At 43.8% G+C, this 27,656-nt stretch overlaps 1 protein-coding gene across 8 annotated transcripts in view; it reads left to right on the forward strand.

Moving 5' to 3' along the window:
* Positions 1-27,656, forward strand: part of sdk2b (sidekick cell adhesion molecule 2b) — a 273,446-nt gene that overhangs the window by 221,588 nt on the left and 24,202 nt on the right. For all 8 annotated transcript variants that reach the window (XM_079333970.1, XM_079333973.1, XM_079333971.1 and 5 more), the window contains exons 11-34: positions 67-234; positions 566-668; positions 5,129-5,305; positions 6,334-6,470; positions 7,723-7,870; positions 9,036-9,176; positions 10,972-11,153; positions 12,733-12,848; positions 14,562-14,757; positions 15,157-15,255; positions 17,326-17,517; positions 19,324-19,445; positions 19,579-19,688; positions 19,912-20,062; positions 20,156-20,393; positions 21,304-21,419; positions 21,512-21,701; positions 22,151-22,249; positions 22,737-22,931; positions 24,117-24,318; positions 24,761-24,864; positions 25,777-25,847; positions 26,392-26,527; positions 27,548-27,604. In XM_079333970.1, coding sequence (XP_079190096.1) covers positions 67-234; positions 566-668; positions 5,129-5,305; positions 6,334-6,470; positions 7,723-7,870; positions 9,036-9,176; positions 10,972-11,153; positions 12,733-12,848; positions 14,562-14,757; positions 15,157-15,255; positions 17,326-17,517; positions 19,324-19,445; positions 19,579-19,688; positions 19,912-20,062; positions 20,156-20,393; positions 21,304-21,419; positions 21,512-21,701; positions 22,151-22,249; positions 22,737-22,931; positions 24,117-24,318; positions 24,761-24,864; positions 25,777-25,847; positions 26,392-26,527; positions 27,548-27,604 — 3,450 coding nt within the window. The remainder of the gene's footprint in view (positions 1-66; positions 235-565; positions 669-5,128; positions 5,306-6,333; positions 6,471-7,722; positions 7,871-9,035; positions 9,177-10,971; positions 11,154-12,732; positions 12,849-14,561; positions 14,758-15,156; positions 15,256-17,325; positions 17,518-19,323; positions 19,446-19,578; positions 19,689-19,911; positions 20,063-20,155; positions 20,394-21,303; positions 21,420-21,511; positions 21,702-22,150; positions 22,250-22,736; positions 22,932-24,116; positions 24,319-24,760; positions 24,865-25,776; positions 25,848-26,391; positions 26,528-27,547; positions 27,605-27,656) is intronic.

The raw sequence follows: 27,656 nt of genomic DNA on the forward strand, positions 1-27,656 counted from the left end.
CCCTTTTTTTGGGGTCTATTTTTGTTCATGCTTTCTTATCTATTTCTGCCTCTTGATCCCTGGAAGGTGAGAGAGTGTTGGCCAGCGGTTCAGTCCAGCTGCCCCGCTTCACCCTGCTCGAGTCCGGAAGCCTGCTCATCTCGCCCTCGCACATTTCGGACGCCGGGACCTACACTTGCATGGCGAGCAACTCCAGGGGCATCGACGAGGCGTCCGCTGACCTCTTGGTGTGGGGTGAGTGTGCAGGGTTAGATGAAGCCATTCTCTGGGAGTGCGTGTGGGTTTTTGAACTCAAACAGAGTGCCGAAGCCTTCTTCATGCATGCAAATTTCTGGAATATTTCAGGACAGCCTGACCCTGAAATCTTGAGATCTTGAGTGGCCTCGAGTTCATGCACCTTGCAGTGCGACACTATCCCTGTCACATCATTACAAAATTATTTACCCAGAAATGAGTTTTATATCTGGATTTTTCTCCAGTTGTGTTCTTCTGTTGTTTGAAACCTGATTTTCTTTTCTTCTCCCTCTGCGTCTCTCCTTCTCCCTTTCCTTTCTTCCCTCCACAGCTCGCACCCGGATTACCACCCCCCCACAGGACCAGAGCGTCATCAAAGGAACGAAAGCCATAATGACCTGTGGAGTCACACATGACCCCAGTGTCACTGTCAGGTAAAGGTCCATTCCATACATTGTATAAAACATGGACGTCGTCTCAGTGGCGTCACCCAATGGTTTCTAAAGAGGAGTTTTGAGGCCCAACAATGCAGGGGCATGTCCGGACTTTTTCTGACCGGGGTGGTCTGAACTGGGGCAGACTTAGACTCATATAGGGGTAGCCTTAAATGGGATGTCCACACACGCATTCACTAGAGTCGTAATTATTGATCGTGTCTAAAGACTAATCTAATCCACTTACTTTAATCCACAATACTTCTTTAAAGACTCTGAAACCTGTTCAAACTCTTGAAAAACTTCATTTTAAACTCCTGCACACAGTCAAACATGCAGCCATATTTATTGGCAATTTTTTAATGCTGTAAAAATTGCCTGTCAGATAATTACAATTAAAGGTTGTGCACCTCTTTTATGTAATGCACACGCACAGTATAGATTTACACTTAGGAAAGAAAGAAAGGAAGAACTTTAAATATTGTGTTAGAAAATGGCAGAAATAAAACTAACGTGCCAGCCCTGGCCACTTTTCTAGACACGCCTCAGTAACAGTCGCCATGTTGGAAATGTTGTCTCAACCTGTTTAACGGAACTTTTCAGTCAACTTCACCTTATCCATAATTATGCTTAACACTTAACTTATAGATCATCAAAACTGATATATTTAAAAAAAAATAAACCCCTGCACAGTTTTTACTTAATACATAAATGTTTGGGTTTTTTTTGTTTTTTTTCCTCTTTGTCCATTCAGAAAGATGACTGAATCTTTACAAGCATAATTAGATGGTACTTCCCATGCATTAACGTGCTCTTTAATTTAATGAGGCAAATGGATACTGGCAGAATTGACTATAAACAAAGAAAAAACAAATCTCATTAAAAAATACAAAAAGAAAAATAATCTGAATAAAATCTGTTGTTATAGCACATTAAGTCTATTTTTAAAGCAATTAATTATACAGCACTTTAAGACAACAGCTTCACATAAATGATTAAAGCTGCTTTCTTGTTATTTTTTCCGGTAGTGTTCCTCCATATCTTAATAATTTATGCTGTCATTTTGAAAGATATGGGCTCAGTAATGTCCTCAAACAGCGGGACACTGTAGTCGTTGGCAAATGTAACTGAAGCATGTGTAAACGCTGCATCTGTTGGGGACTCTTCTCAGCCTCGTTTTAATAAACACTCTGCTACACTGCTGAGTATTTAGGGCAGCAGGACAGTGGATGTGGGATCAGCAGCCATTGTGTAGTATTGATGTGTATTTAATGCCTAACAATGGCGCTCTCTCGCTCAGAGGAATGAGCTAGCTCAGCCAATACTTGTTAGCAGGAGCACTGTGAATAGCAAACAAAGCCCAATTGTTGAGCCTGTATTCAGCCCATATGTCTCTGAATGAAGACACTCCGTATTTAATAGTCACTTGCTGCATTGTTCCTAACACGTTAGGTTTTTTTTAATTAGTTATTTACAACACTCAGCACAACTTATTCATCATTTGCATCTCGGCGTTGTCGGGTTTGCTGCTGCTTTTCTGCAGATGCTACACGGGGACGTTGAGGGTTTCTGTGAACGCATTCAAACACATGAGTACATGCATGCTCTGGAATAGAACACTTGGAATGAGAGGCGCCGCTTGTCAACAGGCAAGACAGGCAACTGCATGGGTCCCCAAACCTGTAGGCGGGCCCCCGCCCAACGGCTGACAAGCTTTAAACCACTAAAGATGCACTAAAGATGTACAAATTTTGCAATGACAGTAGGAAATCTCCCTGACGGGGCCCCATCTGACAGCACTCACTCTCAATGCCCTGCTTATTGTTGCATGCATTATTGCTGTGAAATTAATAATGGATGCTGGTTGGAGGGGTCTCCAATGAATGTTTGCCCCGGGTCCCAAAAGAGTCTAGAAGCGCCCCTGTTTGGAAAAGTCATCCCTGTACACACAGCTTAAAAGTCAAGTCCAAACCAGCTCAGCACAAAACCCTCACAACAGACAGCTTTACTCAACTCCAAGCTCGGAGCCGACATCAGCGGCGATCAATAGAACATTCTGTTTCTTTCTACTCAGGACTCAGAGAGAAGGCTACATCTGACGGCGCGTTGGAGCCGAGTCGTTTTGATGAGCGTTTGATATGCTGCCGTCAGCAGCTATGATGTGCACGCAGGGCGGCTCTGATGGCCAGTTTTGAAGAGACAGAGGAGAGAGATAAAAAACGCAGCAGTAATAACAAGTTCTTCTCAGACCTGTGATGGAATAAAAAAGACGAAACAAAAGCTGGAATCGCTCAACACTTTACCGTCAGGAAGAGTTAACCTTCTATCTTAAGCAGCGTAGCTCACGTCCCGCTGGGTGGTAAACTGAATGATGAAAGTTTGGATGTAAAAGTCTGGTTGTAATTATTTATGATGTACGAGTTCATGCATGATATTAAGGATTTCAGAATGTGCGCATTCGTACAAGCGCGAGTGTTTGCCTTCGACACCTTCGAGACCGAATCAACATCAGCAAACATTTAGAAGCTGTGACTCATTCTCAGCTTAAAAAGTATTCATGAGGAATAATTTCCCGTTCCCTTTGAACACCCGTGAATTGGTTTCGCCAAGATTGTAAAACCGAGCTCAGTTTTAAATCGAGTGAAAGCAAAATGTGAGCAGAATTTCATTTCCTGGCCAGTTGAATTCTAAACTTTTCTTTCTTTAAACACTTGACTTGAATAAAAAAGGTTACCTTCAAACAGAAACTCAAATATCCTTTTGCCTTTGAACATTCACGCACTTATAACTCCTTTTGGTCTTAACTGTAAAGACAACTTATTTTTTGCGGGTACTGTTTACACAACCAAAATCTGCACTGAAACCTTTGAAGTGGTGGCCATTTTTGGTGCTTCTCTCTCTTTGTCATGACAATAAATTCAAGGGGTTAAAATAAGTCAAAATATCTCTATTTCTTGTTTATTCTCTAAAATCTCCTCCCTACCTTCCTCTTGCCTGAGAAACCAGTCCAGACAACACCCAGCCCGTCAAAGTCTGTCACAAGGAGGAAGTGTGAGAACACTGTTGTTTGTGTCTCAAACAAATTGCTTTGTGGCTTTAAAAAAAGAAAAAAAGAAGAAAAGAAAAAAAAGATTGGATGACATGAGTGAAACTTCTCGGTCGAGGTGAGATGAGAAAAATATGTTTTTCTTTGCGTGAAAGTTTTCTTCATGTGATGCAAAAAGCGTCATATTGCATCACATGAAGAAAACTTCCAGGCAAAGAAAAACATATTTTTCTCGTCTCAGGGCAAAATGAGGGCTGGATTCACGACCATTCAACACTACTACCATGTTTCTAATGATACACAGCTTCATGTAAATGGGTGAAGTATCCCTTTAAAATGGTCTGATAATGGCTTTAGAAGAAGTCAGTTCTTGATTTGATATGTTCTCCAACACTTAAAGGCACACATTTAGAGGATAAAGTAGCCCTTTTGAGTGTCGCTGTTTAGAACGCTCTTTTTTTCAACATCGCGTGACATTACCTCACATGGGGGACTCACAATCTCTGACTCGGGCGTTTCCAATTGTGTTGATTGTTTTATTTTTTTTTTCCATCGTATAATATTACATTGGACCATTTATTAAGATGGTTAAATATTGAATTAGATGCACTGAATACAATTTGAAAGGGACATCGAGTCCACTGTTTCCCCGGTAGGAAGAAACGTGGAGTTTTTCCTGCTTGGGTTTGTTTTTAACAGACGAAGAGACGGGCTTTATGGTCACAAAAAAAAAAAAAAAAAAAAACACGGCCGTCTGTGGCGCTCATTTTCAGCAGGAAGATTATCGAATCCAACCTGTGGCTCTTTTCCTGCATGGCATTCCCCACTCTCTCTCTCTCTCTCTCTCTCTCTCTCTCTCTCTTTCTCTCTCTCTCTCTCTCTCTCTCTCTCTCTCTCCCTCTCCCTCTCTCTCTCTAATATCTCACTGTAGCCACTGTCCTATCTTGAAAATAAAGGCATAAAAAGCCAGAAAATTGTCAGTACAACCCTCTTCACAGCTCTCCCTTGACTTTTGCAGGCACTGAAAATCACTGCACAGACAGCCAATCAGGACTATCTGACACAAAGACTTGGGAGAATGTTTTCTTTGTGTGTCCCTTAGGTAGGGCTTAACATTCATTCTTTCAGATTATCCCTTTTTTTTATATAATTGTGTAGAAATAGAGAGTGTTCTCTTTGGCAGAGTACGTTGGAACATTTCCCAAATATCTGGAACATAAGTGGTGAGAAATACTGTTTTGCTTCCGACAGCCATGATGGGTAAATCATTTCCCTTTAATAATAGGCGACTCGGTGCAGTTAAGAAAAACCGCTCAAACTGATGAATCTGAAGACGGGACATGAGATGCAGCACATGACGATGATTTACGCGACCATCAGCAGGCCAGTTAGATTTCGATGTTTGGTGTTCCAGGCACATCTGGGAAAAAGACGGCTCGGTGATCCAGGTCCAGTCCATCCCCCGCATGCGGCTGGAAGCAGACGGTACCCTCCACATCTCCCAAACCTGGTCAGGTGACATCGGCACCTACACCTGCAGAGTCACCTCCGTCGGCGGCAACGACTCCCGCAGCGCTCACCTCCGTGTCAGGTAAACCAAACCCTCACCTTCGACACTTCTCCCTTTTTTTCTCGCACCTTTTCTCCTTTATTCACCAGTGCACAGACGCGAGGTGGAACGTGTTCTTAGAGGCAAGGCAGCCTCACAAGGACACTCACCCACAATGTACACACCTTTTTTTTTTTTTTTTTTCCTGACTTTTTTGCCTTCGCCTCTGACTCATTCCCACTTAAAACGACACCTTCTCTTTGTCACCTCCCCTGTCCTCATTCTCACCTGACACACTTCCATCCCCCGGGGGACTTCATCTCCCCCCCACCCTCACCCCGTCTGCGAGACAGTTTTTTTTTACGACACGTACTCCAGACGCACATGCCTGTACTTCGGCATTGTTTTCCTCGACTCAAATCTTCTTTTTCTCCAAAACTTTGCCGTCTATTTTTTGCCATGTGCTGCTTTCACTGCAGCGAGGCTGAATTTAATAAGAGTGACATATCGAACCTTCTGTTTGCAAAAAAGTGATGGACTGACTTCCTGGCTGTTTGCGCTTTTCTTTTTCTGTCTGTCGTCCAATCTCGCTTCACTGTCTGTATCTGTTCATTGCAATAAGATTTTATCTTCCCATCTGTGTGTGTGTGTGTGTGTGTGTGTGTGTGTGTGTGTGTGTGTGTGTGTGTGTCTCATTTTGCAGCTGAATGATTGAATGATCCCCACATTTCCCTCTCATTCATTCACATCTTTGTCTGTGTTTTTCTGTCTCCTTACGCCTCTCAACCCATTTCCACACCCTTCTGCTGATATCCATCCCCTTCTCTTTGCCCGCCCGCACGTCCATCTTGACAAGTAACCGTCTTTGCCGTCTTGTCTCGTCACATTTCATCACCTGTCTCGACTGATCTCTCTGTTATAAAACATCCGGCTTTACTTCAGATCCGTACAAGCGATGGGCAGACGGGGACTGAAACGCTCTGTAGCTCCCGTGTCCCCGCGGAGGATTTGCTAGTGATGGGGGGGAGAGATTCTCTTATTTATGGAAGTTGTGTCGGTGTTCCCTGCAGGCAGCTGCCCCATGCCCCAGAGAACCCGACAGCCGTGCTGAGCAAATCTGAGAAGAGAGCGATCGACCTGGCCTGGGCCAAGCCATTCGATGGCAACAGTCCTCTCATACGCTACATCCTGGAGGTCTCAGAGAACAGTAAGTTTCCTGCTATTGCATCTGTTCCGTGCCTATCAGTCACGCTTCACCATATAGAAAAGTGGTTCCCAACCTTTTAGCCTTGGAGCCCCTCCACTATCTAAGAGAAGCTGAGTCAGCCCTGGACCCACAGGAGAAAAAGTGATCCATTCAGAGTTTTCACAGTTATCTTTGATTGAATCAGAATGCCGACACATTTTGTTCTTACCAACTTGTCTTTGTATAAACTGCTTTTAAATGATTTTATTAAATGCAAATCCAATTTTGACCAGCTCAGAGCAAACTGATCTCCGCGATATCAGTGACAAGCCCCAAAAACCCCAAATCAGTCGAGCCCTAGTTTATAGACAAAGTACAAAACATAGTTGTAGTCTCTTTTTCCGATTAAACAATGCTGGTCGCCATATTGGAAATGTTGCTGTCTTCACCTTACTTTTAAAACATCTAGTAAGAGGCTCTAAGCACCAAAACTTACTCCTCTAATTATGCAAATGAATGCCGAAACTCCAATCTTAACTATCCTTAAAACAGGTTCATTATAATAAATGTCAGCCCCTGAACAGCTACAGTGTGCGAAGAAAGAAGAAAATTATTCCAACCCACATTTTTTTGTACCAGGCCGTAAACATGTTTGTTTGTTCTGTAAAAATGAGCATTTTAACATGGGACCGGCTGGGGATTCATTTGCTTTCGTCGCCAGCCTCAAGTGGACACTTAAGGAACTGCAGTTTTCTGGGTTCTGCTGACATGAAAAAGAGATCAAGTGTAGCCCCTGCGGATGCTTTGTTTCTATGTGGACAGGCATATGTGCCCCCCCCCCCTCCCCTTATAGCTCAAGGGAAAGCAAACAAATAACTTCACAGAGAATCTTTGATGACGAATCGATCAAAGAGGCCAATTAAGAGTGTCCATCATTGTATTTAAAGTCTCACTGGATTTGAAAACAGCACTACAGATAACAGACGTGCATGTAGCAAGTGTGTTCAATTTAAGATGATTCCCTGGATGTTCAGTTGCTTCTCTGGAGCTCTATGGAATCTTTAAGGTGTTTAATTTATTGATTTTGAATTGTTTAAGTTTGACCTGCTGTGGCCAAACTGACTGAAGGCTTGAAAGTAAAACTCTCTTCAGAAGATTGCTTGAAAGACATCTTTTGAGAAAAGAAAAAGTACCATTTTACAGGATGTAACTTTCAGGGTGACTGATTGGATTGGTGAAAGATTTTTTCAGAAGTTGCTCTCTCTCTTTGCAGACGCTCCCTGGGCCATCCTGCTGGCCAATATTGAGCCAGAGTCCACAGCAGTGACGGTGAATGGTTTGATCCCAGCACGCTCCTATCAGTTCCGCCTGTGTGCCGTTAATGACGTGGGGAAAGGGCAGTTCAGCAAGGAGACAGACCGGTGAGCTCAAGACAAATACTTAAGTCTCTTTCTGCCCCCTGGAAACCCGTCAGATTCTGGTTCCGGTCTGTTTTTCTGTGACACGCAGCAGGTTGGGTCTTAAAAATCTAGTCAAAAACAGCTGTAGGTAACATTCAAATCCATGGACATCTCATGGTTAGGGTCTGTCATTTTGGACCCGTGATGTCCTTGTTGACCAAATGACAAGAACAAAAAGTCTCCACTCTACCTTTTTGAAATGAAAGTTGTTTTTTTTTTTAATTGAATGGAATGGATACCTCTGTGAGAAATAATTAGGCCTTTTCTTTTTCATGCAGTTTGACAAGGACTTCCATTTTCTTGGTTTAAAGTCGTCCAAAACGTTTTCCTTTGAAAGTACAAGGTCGAGGAATCTTAAAAATGTCATGAATCACCTGCTAACGCGTTACACCCCCCCCCCCCCCAAAGAAAAAGAAAAAAGAAAAACCCCCATAAACACATTCACATGTAAACACACAAACGCCCGTATGTTCACACACTCTGAAAGCCACAGGAGGGATTTTAAGGTCTGAGATGGCATTAGGTTCAGCTTTTCGGCGGCCTCTCACAACATCAAGCGCTCGTTCCTCCCTCTTATCTCCCCCCCACCCCGACTTCGCCTCCCTCCACCAGTCTGTCATGCCGCCTCACGCTGCCAGCTCCCCAGCCAGAGGAGATCCGTGCGGAGGGGGGGGGGGGGGGTGTTCTGGCTGGCAGCCGACGCTCTGTGTCGCCACATGGTGCAAAGTCACCAACACTGATGTGCCTTCCATTTCTCACACCAGTCGTCTCCTCTGGGTGTTTTTTTTTTTTTTTTTTTTTTTAAATACACGACGATTAGCCGGCTGAGTCCGTCTGTGACTTCCTCAGATTACGAGGCGTGTTTTGGGGAGCAGAAGTTCTCAGGGAATGTTGAAGGTTTTTGACAAAAGTAAAGAAGTGGACGGAAACATTTCAGAGACAGAAGAAGAGGGTTTGCAGCGTCTGCTTCATGTGTCTCGTCTGCTATACTATCTCAGAGCGTCTTTTGGGGCTTGAATGAAGCCAAAGTATGTGTTTGGGACGATGGAAAGGTTGCTTTAATCCCAACTCCTTCTGATTTCTGCCAGTTGTGTGTTAATTTTGTGTGTGTGTGTGTTTTTCGCAGTGTCTCTCTCCCAGAGGAGCCCCCCAGCGCCCCTCCTCAGAACGTCATAGCGAGCGGTCGCACCAACCAGTCCATCATGATCCAGTGGCAGCCTCCGCCCGAGAGCCACCAGAACGGCATCCTCAGAGGATACACCGTACGGTAAGACTCCTGTGTCACCCCCCCCCCCCCCCCCCCAGTGAGTTTGGCGTCTACGCTCCAACCTTGTCACTCCTCATAGATTTATCTCAAATACAGAAAATGAGGATTGATGACATGATAGCTTAATCTGCAGTCGGAATTTGTTTGTGTGTGTTGGGGGGAGGGGGGGAGGGGCGGTTCAGCGCAGCATAGAACAGAGAGAGAGAGAGAGAGGCTCTAATGGAAGGCTCAATTGGGAGGATGCGTTTGATTGGCGACTGTGAGAATGACGCCTGGCAGTGTGAAGTCTGTGCAGCTCGCCGGCTTCGCCTCACATTTGGAAAAAAAAAAATCTTTTCTGTTAGTTGTCTGAAGAACAGACAATCATTGTTGCCAGCTTCTCCCCAGACACCCCCAAAAAAAAGACTTTGTTTGGAAGTTTTTTTTCCCCCTCTCTTCACAAAGCATTATCACCGTCAATGCAACAACCGGCTCCATTGTTTACGTGAGGTCACATGAGGCGGTTGCGTTCCTCCTCCGCCGGGCACGGTAATCTAAATGAAATCCTGTAGTCTGTGATGTGCCAAGATTTTCATCTGGTAGTGTGAGCGTGTTTGAGATTAAGGAGAATAATATCGTTGTTTAGATTCTCCTTATGCAGAGGCGCTGCTTGTCAACAGGCAGGGCAGGCAACTGCTTGGGGCCCCACGTCAGTCGGGGGGCCCCCTTGAGGGCAGACAAACTTAAACCAAAGCAGTGTCACTGCAAAATGTGCACATTTTGCAGTGACAGTAGGAAAACTCCCTCAGGGCGTCCCACCTGCCAGCACGACTGTAGGTGAAAGTCAACAAATCACATTAAAGAGGAATTATCCGTCGAGTAATCGTCAGGACACTGGCAGACGTGACGGTGATGAACGCTGGTTGGAGGGCCCCCCCCAAAGGATTTTTGCCAAGACTCTGGAATCGCCGCTGTCGAATTAAAAATGGGGAAGGGTTTTGAAGCTCCTGCAGTGTGAGCCAGCCTTTAGTCACTGAAGATGTCATCAGCTTCAGGCATGCATTTAGTTCAATATGAACCGAACCCTCTACAGCAGGGGTCGTCAACTGCATTTGTACAAGGGGGGAGGACAGCTTTTATCTTTGACAGACACTGTGGGGACGGGACTTTAAAATATGCAACTGTCAAGTCCGATCAGCAGACGCTGGTGTCAGAGGAGAAATGGGATTTCTCCCATTAATCTAACGCGATTATTTCAGCCTTGTGATTTTATTTGCACTGTGCGTCTATTGTTTAATCCTCAAAGATCATTTATTTTGTGGGGGCCGGATGGGGAAGCTTTGTGTTGCTGATCACTGCCCGACAGTGTCAGTTAACGCTGTGATTTACTTCTTCGTTAACCACTTGGAAGTTACATATGAATGAAGTCTGAGAGGAAATGTAGTAACAGGTAAGATTTCAGAAAAAAAGTTGAGCCTCTCTGATCGGCAGAGTCAGCTTCCTGCCAGCTGACTGTAAAGTCTGCAAACTTGTAATTAGTCTGCTTTTCTGTCAGGCTTTTTATTCATTACATCCAAATGAAACAGCAGATGTGTTCCACACCACACAAAGTGCTGTTTGTGCTTTTTAATTACTTGTTTGTTGGTGCTTTGTCTCCCCCTAGCAGGAATTCTAGTGTACTGCATGTGTTTTCTGACCCTTTTCCAGAAAAGAAAAAAACACTTTAATGTCTTGTCTTTGTCAGTGAACAACCTGAAATGTCAAACTCGGGGTTTACAAAAAGGCTGATTTAAAAGGTCATCTGCTTGTATCTCAGGTACCGTTTGACTGGGCTGCCTGTGGACTACCAGATCAAGAACATCACCAGTCCAGATGTGACCACCCTGCTGCTCGAGGACCTCATCATCTGGACCAACTATGAGATCGAGGTGGCTGCCTACAACGGAGCCGGTCTGGGCGCTTACAGCCACAAAGTCACCGAGTGGACTCTGCAGGGAGGTGAGCGCTCCATTGATCCAAACACGGAGCTGATATGCTGACTGTTTTCTTTCTTAATTACTGAATGCATCATCCGGTCAGCATCTGTATGTGTTCATTTGAAGAAGGCTTCTCTTTTAAGCATGTTGATTATTCATTATTCATGAAAAAAGGCCGGAGAGCAACATCCAGCAAGGGCAGAAACAGAAAAATTTCCAGTAAGCATGCACTTTGTTTTTATCCGTAACTGAAATCATCCACTTAACACTTCCACTATTGCCCTAATAGATCATCTGTATATAACTTTGACAATCAATTTAATATTAAAGATTTATAACGTTAGGATAGGACATGAAATAGCCTCATAAAGGGACATAATAAACACAATGACGCTACATTTGTGATTTAATAACATCAGAAGCTTCAGATATGAGATTGAATGAGATCATATCTATCATTTTCTCAAGTCAGTACTAATTACTTTATCTGCTGATCTTAGGTTACACTCATTTAATTTTGGGCTTTTTTATGCATTTTTTTTGGAGGTAGGACAGCAGATAGAATCAGGGAGGGAGAGAGAGAGAGTTGGGGAAGTAGGGAAGTCACTACCTTCATCAGCTGATTTTAGGTTACAATCATTTATGAAAACGTCATACATTTGACTTTAAATGCTTTTTATAAAAACCTTAATGGGCATCAAAATCGAGCCACCATAGAAGAGGGTTTTTGAAAATGTCCTGAACTTTGTTCCTGAACTTCAGGAAACAAACTGATGTGCAACTAATTTAAATAATCTATCCAATCCCACAATCCATTGCGAACAATATCGCTTCTTCTGAAATGTAGCTTCTGTAGTTGTTACAGATTTTATGCTGTTAATACAAGTGTTGTTCTAAAGCATGTTGTAGTTTGTGTTGTGTAAAAAATTAAACTAGATTCTCTGCTGACTTACAAGGTTGTCAGTGTGTTTGGAGTTAGCTAAGTAACTAGCTAGCATGCTAGCAAATTATCTGTTCGCATTTAGCGCCAGAGGGCGAAAACATTGCCATGGCAACAGCGAGCTCCAGCAATCGGAGACAGTGCTGTGACACTGTTTGCTTGTGGGTAGTGTAGGTCTTCTACAGGCACGTATAGCGCCGTTTTATACTCAGGTAGCTCTTGTTAAATTTACATGAGATAGTTACGACATTATCGCTAATAATCAAATCAACGATGGAGAAAATAAATGGGATTTTTACTTCTGGAACCACACCGTTGAGCCCTATAAGTCACTGCATTAGCATTAACTCGTCTTTGTATGGACCACACACAGGTGTGACGCCCCTCTGAAATCCATATGCAGCGGTCCCAAACAAAGCCACAGAGAGCTCAGTCTGAGGTGTGAGTGTCATCAGACAGAGAGTGATGGCGGTATCTGCCCTGACCTGTGCACCAGCGATCAATACCGACATCAAAACAGATGCAGGCAGACTTCCAGCAGTCAGCCGAGAGCTGCTCTCACACCTTTTGTTTTTTGTCTTCTCTCTCTTTTTTTCCCTCTCTTCCTCCTCTGTCTCTCTTGTTTTTCTCTTCTTCTTCTTCTTCTCCTTGTGCATCAAAGTTCCCACCGTCGCCCCCGGGAACGTGCAAGCCGAGCCGGTCAACTCCACAACGATCCGTTTTACGTGGACAGCCCCGAACCCTCAGTTCATCAACGGCATCAACCAGGGGTACAAGGTCAGTAGCAGCCCGCGGCTCCCCCCCCCCCCCCCAACCTTTCCAGCCATCAAATCTGTTGACAGCACTTTCAGAGCTGAACTTGTAGAATCACATTTCCTGTGTAGAAAGAGCGAGAGAGAGTGAGAGAGAAAAAAAAATGCCAAGGGGCAGAAGGTGTTTCGCGCCATCGTGAACAATGATCTTTGTTCACCCATTTGTCAGTCGGAGGTCATTCTCTTTATCTTTGCGGCCATTTTTCATCTGTTTCATTGTGAAGCTGCGTTCACATCGTGATGAATGTCTTCATTATTTTGTCACGCGCCCCTGAGTGTAGTCCATCTCTCTGTCTCTTGCTTATTCCTCATGGAAACAAATGTACCCCACAGGGAATCATAAAGCCACATCCACGGGGTAGCTGCACTTTACCAGTGACACTTAAATATGTCATGTAGGGTTTTTTATGTTTCTGCCTTGCTTTTTTTTTTTTTTTGTCTTTCTCTTCAATGAAGGACTTTTCAGGCCTTACTTAAGGGTCACTGTACAAACCAGAGGTGGAGAAAACAAAGAGGCAGAGAGAGTAAGAGGAGATTAAGAGTAAGGCAAATGAAGAGGGAGACACAACTGATGCTGTGTAACTTATAAACGTGTGTGTGGCTCTGCTGCCTGTTCGGCAAATTGTCCTTCTGCGATTATAAAGAAATCCTTGATCCTTGAACATGTGTACATGTGGAGTGAAGACAGTATTTTTAGTAGTAAAATCACGCAAAAAACATTTGTTTATGCTGGAATATTCTACCTCTATGCTGATGCAAAGGGATATGTCGTTGGCTTACATGGTGTAATGGATCATTTGTTGATGACAGTGCAGTTATTAACAAGATTAAAGGTCCAATCTGTTAGATATCAATTGAATGACCATATTATATCATCATTAAGGAAACATGCTAGGTTGAAGTGCTGGTTTCTCTGACAATAAATGCAGCAGCCAGTATGTCCTCCTTTAGATTCTGGTCTGGATTTCTTTTTAGACCACAGAAGGTAGGAACCCCCCCCTGTTTGAAAAGCAAACAGCAAACCAGCTGGCTGTCAGCTGGCAAACAAACTGGTTCAGATATAAATGATTCCGGTGTGAACATCGTCTCTAGGGAGGGGGAGGAGGGGGGAGACAGATCTCTTTAATGCTTTGAATTTGGTATGCAGTACCCATTTTTTAACACTAGGCGTCAGAGTTACGTACTGCTCGTTTATGAAGACTTTGCGATAAAACTGTACATGTACATGTACTTGGTTACAAAAGCAAAGCCAAAGAACCTATACTACAGATATTTCCTCCAACCAGCAGGGGGCGACGTCACTTGTTGTAACAGTAAGTCTCAGAGTACAGTATAAAACTAAAAACGAAATTACTTAATTTCTCGCGAAATTAATAACCCCATGGCAAACATTTTATAACTTTGCTGTCACCAATCAATACTTTTGAGTGTATATGATCCCATGTAGAGTATGGCTAAGTGCCATTGACAATCATAAACATTCCCTTTGTTAAAATATGGCCACTGCTCATCCCCCAAAAACAAGATGATGATGATTAAAATCTCCATCTGAAGCCTAAACAGAGAGACACTCGTGATCGTTTGTGTCAGAACGAAAGAAAAATGGTTAGCTGCTTTACTTTTCAGCTGTCAGGATAATTTTCTTTTCACTCACTCATTTCTGTTTTGATGTTTTAAGTTGCTGGCCTGGGAGCCCACCAAAGACAAGGACATGTCCATGGTAACTCTGGGACCCAACTTCCAGGACAGCGTCCACGTGGGCTACGTCACAGGTCTGAAGAAGTTCACAGAGTACTTCACGTCGGTGCTGTGTTTCACCACGCCGGGAGACGGCCCTCGCAGCACGCCCAGAAAGCTGAGGACACACGAGGACAGTGAGTGACTCTTCTTCCTCTCTTTTTTTTTTTCCACTTGGTGCTTTTCATGCTCCTTTGGTGGTGAGGGGACATGAGCGTCTCGCAGAAACACATCCTCCAGGCAAGATCTATTATTCATGCAGCGCCAAGTTGTGAAGTGGTGCTAATGGCTTAGTATGTTCTGCATGTAGCCAGGATCATTGTAATTGGGACTCCTTAGAGATTACATTTAAAAAAATGTAATTTTCCCAAACTTATTTCCAGGCGCTTTTGTTCATAATTATCTTTAATTTGCAGACGTTGTTGTAACTACAGTTAAATGTAGTGTTTTAGCAGATCAGCAATTCATTTTAACTACATGAAGAGCGTCTCTTTTCACATCAACCTCGCTCATTATTCTTTTTTGACCCTGTGCAGCTCCCGGCGCCGTGGGTCACCTGAGTTTCACTGAGATCTTGGACACATCGCTTAAAGTGAGCTGGAGCGAGCCCGGCGAGAAGAATGGAGTTCTCACAGGTACGCTCACACCAAAGGTCAAAAGGTTGAAAGGAAAAGGTACAGTTATAGTCTTCGTAAACACCTAAAAGAAAATGGCCAAAAAGGAAGAGTACTAGGTTGTGTTCAATGTACGATATCCAGCACTCCAAGTCCATACAGAAAACATGAGTCTTTGATTCATTTATTAGGATGGACCCTTTAAAAGGTGCCATCTTGTATTGAAAAGGTTCCCAAGCTAGCGTCAACCTCAGGTGTTAAAAAATGGGGCCAATGTGGAAGTACAAAAAAAAGAAGCAGTTCCTGGAGTGTCCACTCGAGGCTCTCCTCAAATGCCAAGGAGCTCAGCAAAGATTCCAAAATGAGAATTTTTTACAGTTCAGAGCTGTAAACAAACACGTTTACAGCCTGGTTAATTAGTATTAAAATGAAAAATGAGTATTAAGAGCTCATTTCTATATTGGCACATAACCGTTTTGGTTTCATTCCACCAAAGAGTTGCTCATGAGTTTGCATTATAAGGGACGTGACTGAGTTACGAACAGGTGGATGTTATTGCAGCTGTTTTAAAGCCCGCCTCCTCTTCACCTCTTTCCTGGTATTCGGGATTGATCAAAAGTAAAGGTGAGATAGCTTTTCCAATATGGCGACCACCATTGTTAGGCTCATCAAAATGACTGTTCAGAAACCAATGGGTGACATCCCTGAGGTTTACACCATACGGTTGTCCATGGAGTAAACAAAAAAAATGCATAAACACCGTGACCAAAATAGAGAACAAAACAACACCAAAAAAACATGTGAAAACGTACATTTAACACATTTTAGCTAACATTACAGCCACAGGACGACCAAAGTATCCCGTAAGGGGAAAAGTGTGAATAGACATAAGGTCATTTCTTGTATATTTTTTAATTCGAGCAGAAGATGCAGGAATAAGCAGTTAACATAGAACTGAGGCTGTTTCTTTTTTCTCATGCAAAACTGCTTGACCATGCTCAAAGAGCCCAACATATATAGCTATTATAGTGTGGATATTAGGACAGCCTCTTTTTACATTCTTGTATATTTTATATGAACAATGACATCATAATGCCAAAGCTGCATGTGCTCAAAATACACTAAATGCACTGTTGAGATTACACTTGCAGGATCATTTTCAAACTTCTTCCATTAAATCTCTTTTTTGAATCTTCCATTAAAATTATATTGCAAAAAGAAAATAGAAAAAACATGTCTCCTCTTCCGAGTGATGCAAAATAAATGTGACACAACTCAAGTATTTCATGCAGAAGTAATCGGAGATAAAGGATGTTTGGCTAAATGAGTAAAGGCATTCAATCGTCATACCGTGTAAAAGTCTCCGAACAATAAAACAACCAGAGCGGTTCCTCCTCAGGGAGAACGGTTAATCTGTTTCAACCTGCACGAAGAGACGTCGAGCATTTTGATCCTCGTGAGCGTCTCAACTCGTCACAAAAAGGAGACTGAAAGTTCACAAAAGAACAACGTCATCTATAAAAAGCATTCATCTCAACTTGTCCAGGGATCAAAATACATCATGTCTAAATGACATCTCTTCAAATGGAGCCACTGTTTAAATATTAGTGCTACTTGCTTCTGCACAAACTTCGAGTCCCCCCACCAGCTACACTGGAATTCAAGTGAGCTGAAAGAGAGCGGAGAGTTCCCCGCATATTGTCAAGTGTTCTTTGAAAAACATGTTGATGCGCTTCACACTCCCAGGAGACAAACACTGACATGCTTTGCGAAATTATTGATTTGGCAAGAAATGCTGCCTAATGCCTTATATGCAATCACATGAAAAGAGCTGGCGGCCAAGGAGTAAATTGCATTAACTTTGAGAGGGTAAGTGTGTGTGTGTGGGTGGATGGAAAGGAGTGGGCGGAGGATGTGTGTAGGGAGGTATAATCACAGGCTGATTTCATTTGCTATATTAAATTTTTGATGAAGTTAATTCAATATCTCTGTTAGTTTGCCCCGTAGCATGTGAGCTGAGAGTTTCAATTGTCATCAAACTGCTGCTGAATTTTCCCCCCCTCAGAGCGTTCTCTGTCTGCCGCTCTGCAGGTTACCGCATTTCGTGGGAGGAGTACAACCGGACAAACACGCGAGTTACTCACTACCTGCCGAACGTCACCTTGGAGTACAGAGTCACTGGACTCACTGCGCTCACCACCTACACCATCGAAGTGGCCGGAATGACCTCCAAAGGCCAGGGCCTGCTGTCCTCCTCCACCATCTCCTCCGGCGTCCCGCCAGGTCAGTGAACGCAACGTCGGTTAAAAAGCTTCTTTTTTTTTTTTTTTTTTTTCACAAAGAAAGTAAACTAAGTTGTGAAGAAGTTAGTTTTATTTTCGCCGCTCACGTTTCTCCACCTTGTTCCTCTCCTGTCCAGTAGGAGGCAGTATTGCACATCATACTGGTTTTGTAACGGTTCAAGTTGCACCAAGACTTGAAACCTCTGACCTCCAGTTCCCTGCCGTCCCTTTTTTTTTTTTTTTACATAAACTGGCTGTGTGATATTCTCTCAACATCAGGACATCAAGGCTGAATGGGCTCTCAAGTGTACACCTTTTATTAAACAACCACCTGTAAGAGACAAAGACTGAAGAGCTGGCTTTAGATCATTTTAGTTCCTGCAGCTCCAAAAGACCCTGGATCCTACATTTCCCATGATGCAACTTCTTACCATCTTTCCATCAAGTCTCTTTTACCTCCTTAAAGCCTTCTGTAAAACTCCCCAACTGCACTCTGCGACGCAAACTTTTTGCTGTGAACCTTCATTGCACCCCGTTCCCTCCCTGCACATTTACTGTGTCACATTAAACTCTGTGCACACACTGCACGCCGTCTGGCGCCAGACACAATGAAACAGGATCCTCAGTCACCTCGGCTGGGATGGAACCAAAAAGAAAAAAAGAAAAAAAAAAGGAAAGAAAGAACAACCAATTCACATCTGCCCCCACGTCTGTGACATAATAGCTCCCACGAGAGCTTTGAACATAATTACAGTGTTTAATGATTTCATATTCGCAAAATTGTGTAATAGAAATTCAATACTCGCGTCAATTAGTGGCGTGGCATTCAGAGGCCGTGCATCTGTGCATCCTGTGAAAGGAAAAGGCTGCTACGCTGAGAGCAGAGCAGCAGTTATCGTCCCGCTGTCGGTGATTATTCTCATTGTATGTGTGTAAAGAAAACACCTATGTGTCTGCAACAATGCGACTTCAATTAGCGCTCATGTAAATGATTTAGAGGCGGTAATTTCGCTAACGTTGTGTGTAATCTGCATTTCATTAAGGGTCCAGTGCACCGACATTGAAGCAATCTCTGGGAAAAAAGAATGGCCTAATGCACCCGCAGGAGTGATCCAATGTTTTTAATGTCACGGCCACAGTCCAGCTCGCTGCGTTTTCACGTTCATCTCTCCGATTGGGATTTATGTAAAACTCTACGTTATGGTAGGTTTAATGTTTAATCTCAAGGGGGGTGAAAAAATGAATTATTTAACGCACAAACAAATCCGCACACATTCCCACCCAAGGAAGACGAAGAAGAATAAACAAACAAATAATGAGATTCATATACCGAAAAATGCCCTCCCGCTGTTCCTTGAATTCGCCATTTTCAGATTTGTTTCCCCTCATGGATTTCCAAGGAATAATCCATTCTTATTGTTTACCCGGCTGTAAGTGTAAACAGTGGGGTATCAGATTGAATCATATCTCCAGATAACTGCAGTGTAATTGACATTCATGGCATTGTCTCCGCCTGTGTACTTTGTGTAAGCATCTTTTTTTTTTCCACACGTCTAATCTGGTTTTGCTGTCATAGCAGAAGTTGGGAGCGGGGAGCACAGCAGAGGAAAAACAAACAAACACAGATTGAGCGATGTGTGGTATCTGTACAGCCACAAGAGGGAGCTGCTGTAGATAGATTTACCCTCAGCAGAGTCTTCACATCTAAATGCACCCTGTGGGAGAGGCAGCAACTTCACAGACGTCCAGAGACGTGACCTTCGTTCCATTTTTTTTCCTCCAACGTTGCCTCTCTGCGTCCTCACAGAGCTTCCTGGCCCTCCCTCGAGCATGGCGATCACCAACATCGGCGCACGCTCCGTCACCCTGCAGTTCAAACCCGGATATGACGGCAAAACGTCCATCTCCCGTTGGCAGGTGGAGGCCCAGGTGAACCAGATTTATCGCTGTTTGATCGTCTAGTTTTCTGGCTTTAAGATGAAAACAAGAGTTTGACAAAGATCCGATTTTTAAGATCAAACAAAGAAATAACTGGTTGCATCCTTTTTTTTCTTGTCACCAGGTGGGTGTTGTAGGAGAAAATGAAGATTGGGTGATGGTCCATCAGGTGACCAACGAACCTGAAGCTCGCTCCTTAGAGGTTCCAGGTCTTAACCCGTACACCTTCTACAGGTAACAGACTGTAAAATGTGTCCACTGACCTGCACTGAAAGGTCAAATAAAAGTCGATACATGACGAAAAGGCTGATAGATTACAAACATCAAGTGTGTCTGCAGGCTTACTGCACATGTGACTGAAAGTAAAGAACAAGCCTTTGAATTCTCTTTTTGAGTGTTTATGTAACAAAATCCTTCTTGCAGAAGTTTGATTATAATGTTGAACTGTAAACACCAGGTTCCGGATGCGTCAGGTGAACATCGTGGGCACCAGTCTTCCCAGTCAGCCTTCCAGGAAGATCCAGTCGTTGCCAGCTCCTCCTGACATGGCCCCGGCTAATGTCACCCTGCGCACCGCCAGCGAGACCAGCCTCTGGTTACGATGGATGGTGAGTAAAAAACCAGCTCCTTGTGTCTCTCCAAATAATCAATGATGTCCCCACTCAGACTAAGACTATAAATCCCCCTCTCTTACTGTCAAGCCTCTGCCTGAATGGGAATACAACGGGATAGCAGAGCAGGTGGGCTACAGGATCCAGTACTTCCGTGCTGGCTCTCAGGGCCGGGGTCTGACCCACGTCATCCCCGACCGTCTGGAGAGAGAGTTCACCATCGAGGACCTGGAGGAGTGGACGGAGTACGAGGTCAGGGTTCAGGCTGTGAACGGCATCGGCATGGGACCGTGGAGCACGCCGGTCAAAGGCAGGACGAGGGAGTCTGGTGAGTTAGCACCTTAGCTAGCATCCTCAGGGGAAACATAACAGATGGAAGAAGGTGAAAAGTAGAAGATGCCGAACATAATGAGGGAGAAAAGATTGACATCACTTATAAAAGTGTGTTTTTAAGAATAGATTTACTACGACTGACTCTGGGAGCGCTACATCCTCAGGGAGGTTGTTCCAAAAGTCGAGGGGCCGTCACAGCGGAAAGGGCAAAATATTAGTTTATTGTGCACTCAAAACAAGCTCACATCAACACCCACAATCCTAACATACAGTAACAGGATTTGCATTGATTTTCTCAGCCCTGAATACTGAAACTATTTTTTTTTTTTATGTGTGGAATATCTGTGTTAAAGTCCAATAAAACTATCAATCACAAACGCACAGCTTCGCCATATGCCATATTTCTACTTTTACGTGAATGCTTTGACTATTTAAGGGAGTAATCTTCCTGTCTCTCTCTCTGCCTCCACATTTCTCACTCGACGCTGGCTCGCGAGGAGTGTGCGGAGTGAAGAAAGGAGTCTGAGGAAATTGAGAACACATGTACTCAAATAAGGAATTCCTGTGCTGCTATTTTTCCACTCACGGCAGCAGATTCTTAAGAATCGGCGCGTTGTGTCCAGGGATGAGTTCCAGTGAGGAAGGAAAGAAAAAAAAGAAAAGAAAATGGGCCTATTCTTTTTGGGTCTAGTTTTTTTGTGTGTTTTTTTTCTTGTTCAGCAGGCTTGCAGGGCACGCCAGAATATCAGAAGCTACGTGCAAAAACGCATGATACTGCATGACCACAGCTGATCCTCCAGACTGCATCTCTGCCCACTTCAAATGAATTGCTCGGAATTAAAGGCAAAACAATGGACTATTGAAGCGTAATGTTTTCGCCTCTCTGCTCTCTTTGTTTTCCTCAGTCCCCTCCTGCGGTCCGACAAATGTGTCTACCTTCGCCATCACGTCCAGCAGCATCCTGGTGCGCTGGTTCGAGGTTCCTGAGGCGGACAGGAATGGTCTCATTCTGGGCTACAAGGTCTGATTGTCTGCCTTTAATGGGATTCACCATTCATTGATGCAGCAGTCCATCTCTTCATGTTAATATCCCTCCTGATTCCTCTCCGTTAGGTGGTGTACAAAGAGAAGGACTCAGACAGTGTGGTCCACTTCTGGACTGTGGAAGGGAACGCCACCCACAGCGTCCAGCTGACCGGTTTGGGGAAATATGTGCTGTATGAGATCCAAGTGCTGGCTTTCACTCGCGTCGGAGACGGACGGCCCAGTTCTCCACCCATCCTGGAAAGGACGCTGGATGACGGTAGGGGCAAAGGATAAGGCAACATTAAGCCCCCCCCCCCCCCACAGCTTTGAAAAAAGCTGCAAAAAATCCTGCACCATCACAACATTCATGTCACGTGTCATCAGGGGTGCTTCTAGGGTCTGTTGGGGCCCTGGGCAAAGATTCATTGGGGGCCCCTCCAACCATCATCCATTAATAATTTCACAACAATAATTCATGCGACAATTAGCAGGGCATTGAGAGTGAGTGCTCTCAGATGGGGCCCCATTAGGGAGGTTTCCTACTGTCATTGGGGGCCCCCTACTGGCCTGGGGCCCCAAGCAGTTACCTGCCTTGCCTGTTGACAAGCAGCGCCTCTACGTGTCGTGCCTGTACTGAGTGAAACATTCATATCTACAACATCATTTCGAGATGAAGTTTGCTTTCGTAGGTCATGAAGCGTTCATGTCTGGTTTTCTTTCCTACAGTTCCAGGACCTCCAGTTGGTATCCTGTTTCCTGAAGTGCGAACCACCTCAGTGCGGCTGATCTGGCAGTCTCCATCCCAGCCCAATGGCATTATACTTGGTTTGTAACAAGATTTCTGTTTAGAGGTTTTTTTGATATGTCTTATTTTTTGGAAAGCGTAAGGCCCAAAGGTGTTGCCGACTTCCTGGCGACTCCCAACTTACTCTTAAATTATTTTTTCCCCTTCTTGTTGGAACACACAATTTCACATCTTGTTATTTTTTCGCCACTGGATCAGAGAGTTGGAGTCTCTTGTCACTAATTGGGGATTTCCTTGTGAGCGTTTGATTCATTATACATCTGTCGGATCATTTATTTTAAACTGTACAGCATGTCAGACCCACGCAGTAGCAAGCAGGAGCAGATGCTCGTGGGATCATTTGAGACGAGATAAAGCTGTTGGCGGCACACTTTGCTCTTTCCTCGTATTGTTGGGAAAGCAACACAAACAACAAATGCTTTCACAGTTTTTTTTTTTCAGCCTGAAATTGAGCTCCTTCAAACACCTCCAATGAGATGATCACTGTGTCCCCTCTCTTCTTTTTAGCCTACCAGATCACATACCACCTCAACTCCACAAACAGCAACGCGGCCACAGTGGACGTGCTGAACCCGAGCGCTCGCCAGTACACGGTGACCAGCCTGAAGCCGGAGTCCATTTATGTGTTCCGCATCACAGCGCAGACCAGGAAGGGCTGGGGCGAGGCAGCTGAGGCGCTGGTGGTCACCACAGAGAAAAGAGGTGACGTATACTGAATGTGTTTTTTTTTTTATTAACGCCTTAAGAGAACAGCCATGAAAAGAACTTACCGCCAATTCATTTAATTAGACATAAGACATTACGTATGTGCTGATGTAGAATAAATTAGGCGTAGACCCGACGCCGCCATTGAGCATTCGTAGTTCTGCGTCGAGGGAATGCGTTGCTCTGCAATTCACCACCAAAGCCGCTAGGGGGCAGTGGCGACGAAAGAGACTTTTGCGGAGGTGGTCTAAAGACCAAAGGCTGGAAACGTGTGAATTTAACACACTCGTTAGCTCACTGAGGAACCTGGATGAAAGAATGCACGTTACGCTACTTTTGAATGTCAATGGGCCGATTTTCTTCACCGTAAACGTCCTTTTGACCGGAAAAGCAACTGCCGGAAATGACGTTCTGAGCGGACCGATCACAGTCCTTGCGATTCGTGTCGACGCAAGGAGTTTTTGGAGGGTCCACGTCATCCGCGTAGCTACGGCGTCGAAGCGACGCAGAAGTATAAATTAGGCTTTACACTCTTCAAGCCATGCTGCTGAATATCAGCACAGCAGGAGGCCCCTTTAACTGGATCGAAGCCATGCTGATATTCAGTACAACAGCACAACCTAGAGTGTGATATTGCTTGAATTACTAAAGCCCACAAGAAAACCCACTTTCTCAAATGGTGTTTTGAAGGTGTTGACCTATAAGAAACAGTGACAGAATTTGTTGTGAACTCGCAATCAGGACACTCACAGTACAGTTCTGAGAGCAAGCACAGGAGTGTGAACTCAGTCACGAAGCGACTTTGTTCTGCTGAGCTTTCCTCGCACTCGATTCCACTTAACAGTCCAGTTAGCAGATGTGTTTTCTGACGGAGTGTTTGTGCCCTGTGGGTGTTCATCGGAAGCGCTCTGATGCAGTCGTAAGAGTGAATCAGTCCATCTGCCTCCCTCCAGGCACGTTTTGGATTGTTTAGTCTGCATTTTGGAAGTTGCATTCATTCATCAAAATCTTAATTGTTTTTGTTGTGTATCATTGCCTTTTGCAAATTGCGAAACATTCTTTTTCTGAACCATTTTCCGAGAGCTCTGCCAATTTCAAAAATCTCCTTCATTACATATTTAGCGTTTCAGCGATTCCTCCTTCCTCATTTTTTTTTTTTTTTCTTGTGTTCTTTCTTTCCAGCTCGTCCCCAACCCACCAGCCGTCCAGTGGTCCCTCAAAAGGACGTTCAGGCCCGCCAGGTTCTGCTGTCATGGGAGCCTGGCAGCGACGGCCTCTCCCCTGTGCGTTACTACACGGTCCAGCTTCGGGAGCTCCCTGAGAGCAACTGGACGGTCCACTCTGCCTCGGTCAACCACGAGGCCGCCTCCTACATCGTGTCCAGGTAGATTGTACTTTCTATGCTTTTCACCTTTGCTGCAGCTTATGTTTTTTTGTTTTGGTTCTTTTTAGATCTAGAGGATTACACAAAATGAAACCATTTATCTTCTTTCAGTCCCACTGCTGCATTCGCTTAAATCTTCCTATCTGTGGCAGAAATGGCAAATCGACAATATTGGTGAACAGAATGATACTTCCTGGGTGTTACATTCTGGCTTTGAACATAAACAAATTGCATGAATTGGAAGAAATCAAGCAGATGCAGCAGTCAGCACTTGGGTCTCTGCTTAGTTGAAACTTGTGCTTTGTAGTGTGATTCACAAACTCGTCGCTCGCACAGTGAGACTATATTTCTCTTTTGATGTCAGGGACTTAAAAGGTTTAAGATCCACTGTGGTAGTTTATCATCAAGCTCGATGTGCTTTTCTCTGCTTCCATCCCCTCAGGCTGAAGCCTTTCACTTCCTACCAGTTCAGAGTAAAAGCCACCAATGACATCGGGGACAGCGAGTACAGCGAGGAAAGTGAAGCCATCACAACTCTGCAGGATGGTAAGAGCGACATAATGAGAAGATTCAGCGCGCAGTGTAAATATTGGATGAGCAAAATTAGCCGGATCTAAAAGGAACAGTTTTGAAAAATATTCATATTTGCTTATTTGATGAGTTAGATTTGAAGATGGAAGCCGCTCTTATCTCTGTTTGGTAAACATGCTAGAAGCAACAGCTCAGAGTCAATTAGCTTATATTAGCATGAATACTTGAAAGAGGGGGGAAAGGCTAACATGGCTTTTTTTTTTTGTGCTTTTTTTTCAAAACTTCAGAAACACACCAACTCGTGCTTTGAAAACCTATATATTACGTCAATTGTGATTTATTCAGATTCCCTATGTTTGTATGACTTACAACCTGGAACACACGTGACTTCATATCACATTGCAAACGTTGGACATCAGAGCATAATGGGGCCCTGTGTACTTATAGGAAATGTGTTACCAGACAATGTCACGTTGTTAAGACATGATGAAGCTGACTCCATGAAAATCTGCGTTAAATACTGAATTATCTGTGGAGTTATTTTAGGTCCAATATTAATACTATGCTCCTTTGTTTCCCTATGAAAAGGCTTGAGTGTCTGCATGAATTCGCCTATTGTTTTGATGCAGACGCTCCTGGCAAAGGCTGCAGGTTACGTCATGTGGGCATTGTGCAGCATCTGCAGATACCATGAAACAAGAGGGCAGCATAAAAGCCCAGTGGCGCTTTAACAAACTAAATAAATGTTCTGTCGAAATATCTTTCCGAATGCTAGTTTTTTTGACTCATTCCTCAATGGCTTCTCTGTTTTAGCTATTGTGTGTTTATGCTCCATGAATGCCACTGCCCATGGATAGATTAAGCCTCTTGAATTGCGCACATTTTCAGGTCAATTAAGCTCATTTATCTCACTTTTTATCGCCTCAGCGCCTGACGAAGCACCGGCCATTCTCTCCGTCACGCCGCACACAACGACATCAGTGCTCCTCCGCTGGAAGGTAAGGGGACGCAGTGTCGTTTTGTTTGTTTTTTTTCCCCTCTGTCATTGTTTGCAAAATTTATGAAAGTCGGAGAAAGTTGGCTCTAATGAGAGAGCATGGCAGTACACAGAGCAGGCCTGTACTTACACATCGGATGCTACTCATCCCCAGTGTCGACTCCCACACTCACACCTGAATTAACAGGTCATAAAGAGGGAAAAAAACAGGAGGCTCCAAGCCACAATTTGACTTTTATGGCGAACACTTCGGCCCTGCTCTGTCATCTTGAACCATGGGGGATTTCTCATGTGACTCACCTGCGGATGAGCTCAGTCTTAGAGGAGTGTCTTTACTGTAAGTCTCTTCAGTGATCTTCAGTTAGAAAACAAAACACAGAGCTTTTAACTGGAATCATCACTGTGAAATAAGCACATTTTCAACCTCATTAGAACTGAAACTAGGTCACAAGAAGTATCCAAAGCTTTTTTTTTCTGGGGCCTCAGTTCTGCAGACATCTGCTAGATCAGACTTAAAACTTCCACTTTTTTCTCCTCCCTCTCAGCCCCCCTCTGAGGAGAAGATCAATGGGATCTTACTGGGCTTCAGGATTCGGTATCGTGAGCTGCTGTACGACCGTCTCCGCAGTTATTCCGCTCATGCCATTCACAACAGTGCGTCCGCCTGGGCTGAGCTGACTGGTGAGGGATCACAGCATGATGCAGTGCTGTATTCTACCATCCTGAGCGTTTGTTCTTCACACAAATATTTTGCAGTGTAGTGTTTCACTTTCTATGTTTTTTTTTCCATGTCTTTCTTCCTTCTCAATCCTGATAATGAAACCTAACCTGAAACCACAGTTTTCCTTAGTAATGTGATTTTTAAATGATAAACTTTTTAGAATAACATCGTACAGCTGTAGGCTTTACCACTCATCCTTTTGGGGATTTGTATGTTAGCTTTTATTGTTGTATAGCAGGGCACCATTTTTTCGGACCTTTAAACAAGCTAAGCGCTGATGTAAGCTAATGTTTGCGGTAGCTCAGTTAGCGTCCACTGAAGGGTTACACAAAAACACAGATATACTACACAGTACTCTTTAAACTTTAAATGCTTACATTTTGTTTTGTGTTTTTTAATAGTTATAATTGTACTTTCTTTAAAATGAAGAAAGAAATGTAGCCTGGAAATAGGGATTTAATACTCTTTGCTAGCTTAACTAACTCGTTTGTAATTCAAATGAAAAAAAAACAATAATGGAGGACACACAGGCCATTTTGTTTGTTAGTTGTACTTCATTTTTATTTTCTGACAATTATCAGACTCTCTGGGGTTTTTTTATGAGATAGCGGAACCATTTTTATCCACCAGGAAAGAAAGAAGAGGAAAACTCTGATACAGAGCTTTTCTCTCCCCGCTGGTCTTGACACTTCTCAGAAAAACATTTAATCTTGTGATCACCAGCTATCAGCTACAAGCTATTATTAGATTTACCCAGGAGATGCTCTGTCCTGCGGCTGGGTGTAACTTGGCCTGTAATTTAACACTTGTTGAGTCATTCTGGGGCTCGACTTTGATTACTGTGATTGTGTTGGTTTTTTACGACAATAGTGATGCTTTCCTCGACTACAAAGTATAAGCTCTTGGACACTAAATGCCATAGTTTGTCTAATTCCAGCTCTCTTTTTTTATCTTCTCTTCTTTCCAACTCTCCATTGTAGCACCATACAGCATCCGCAATCTCAGTGACTCAACTCTGAATCAGTACGAGTTGGACAGTAAGTTTGTCAGTGCACAAAAACACTACACATTCATGCATACCGAGGTAAT

The sequence above is a fragment of the Symphodus melops genome (genome assembly GCF_947650265.1).
Source record: "Symphodus melops genome assembly, chromosome: 21".
NCBI lineage: Eukaryota > Metazoa > Chordata > Actinopteri > Labriformes > Labridae > Symphodus > Symphodus melops.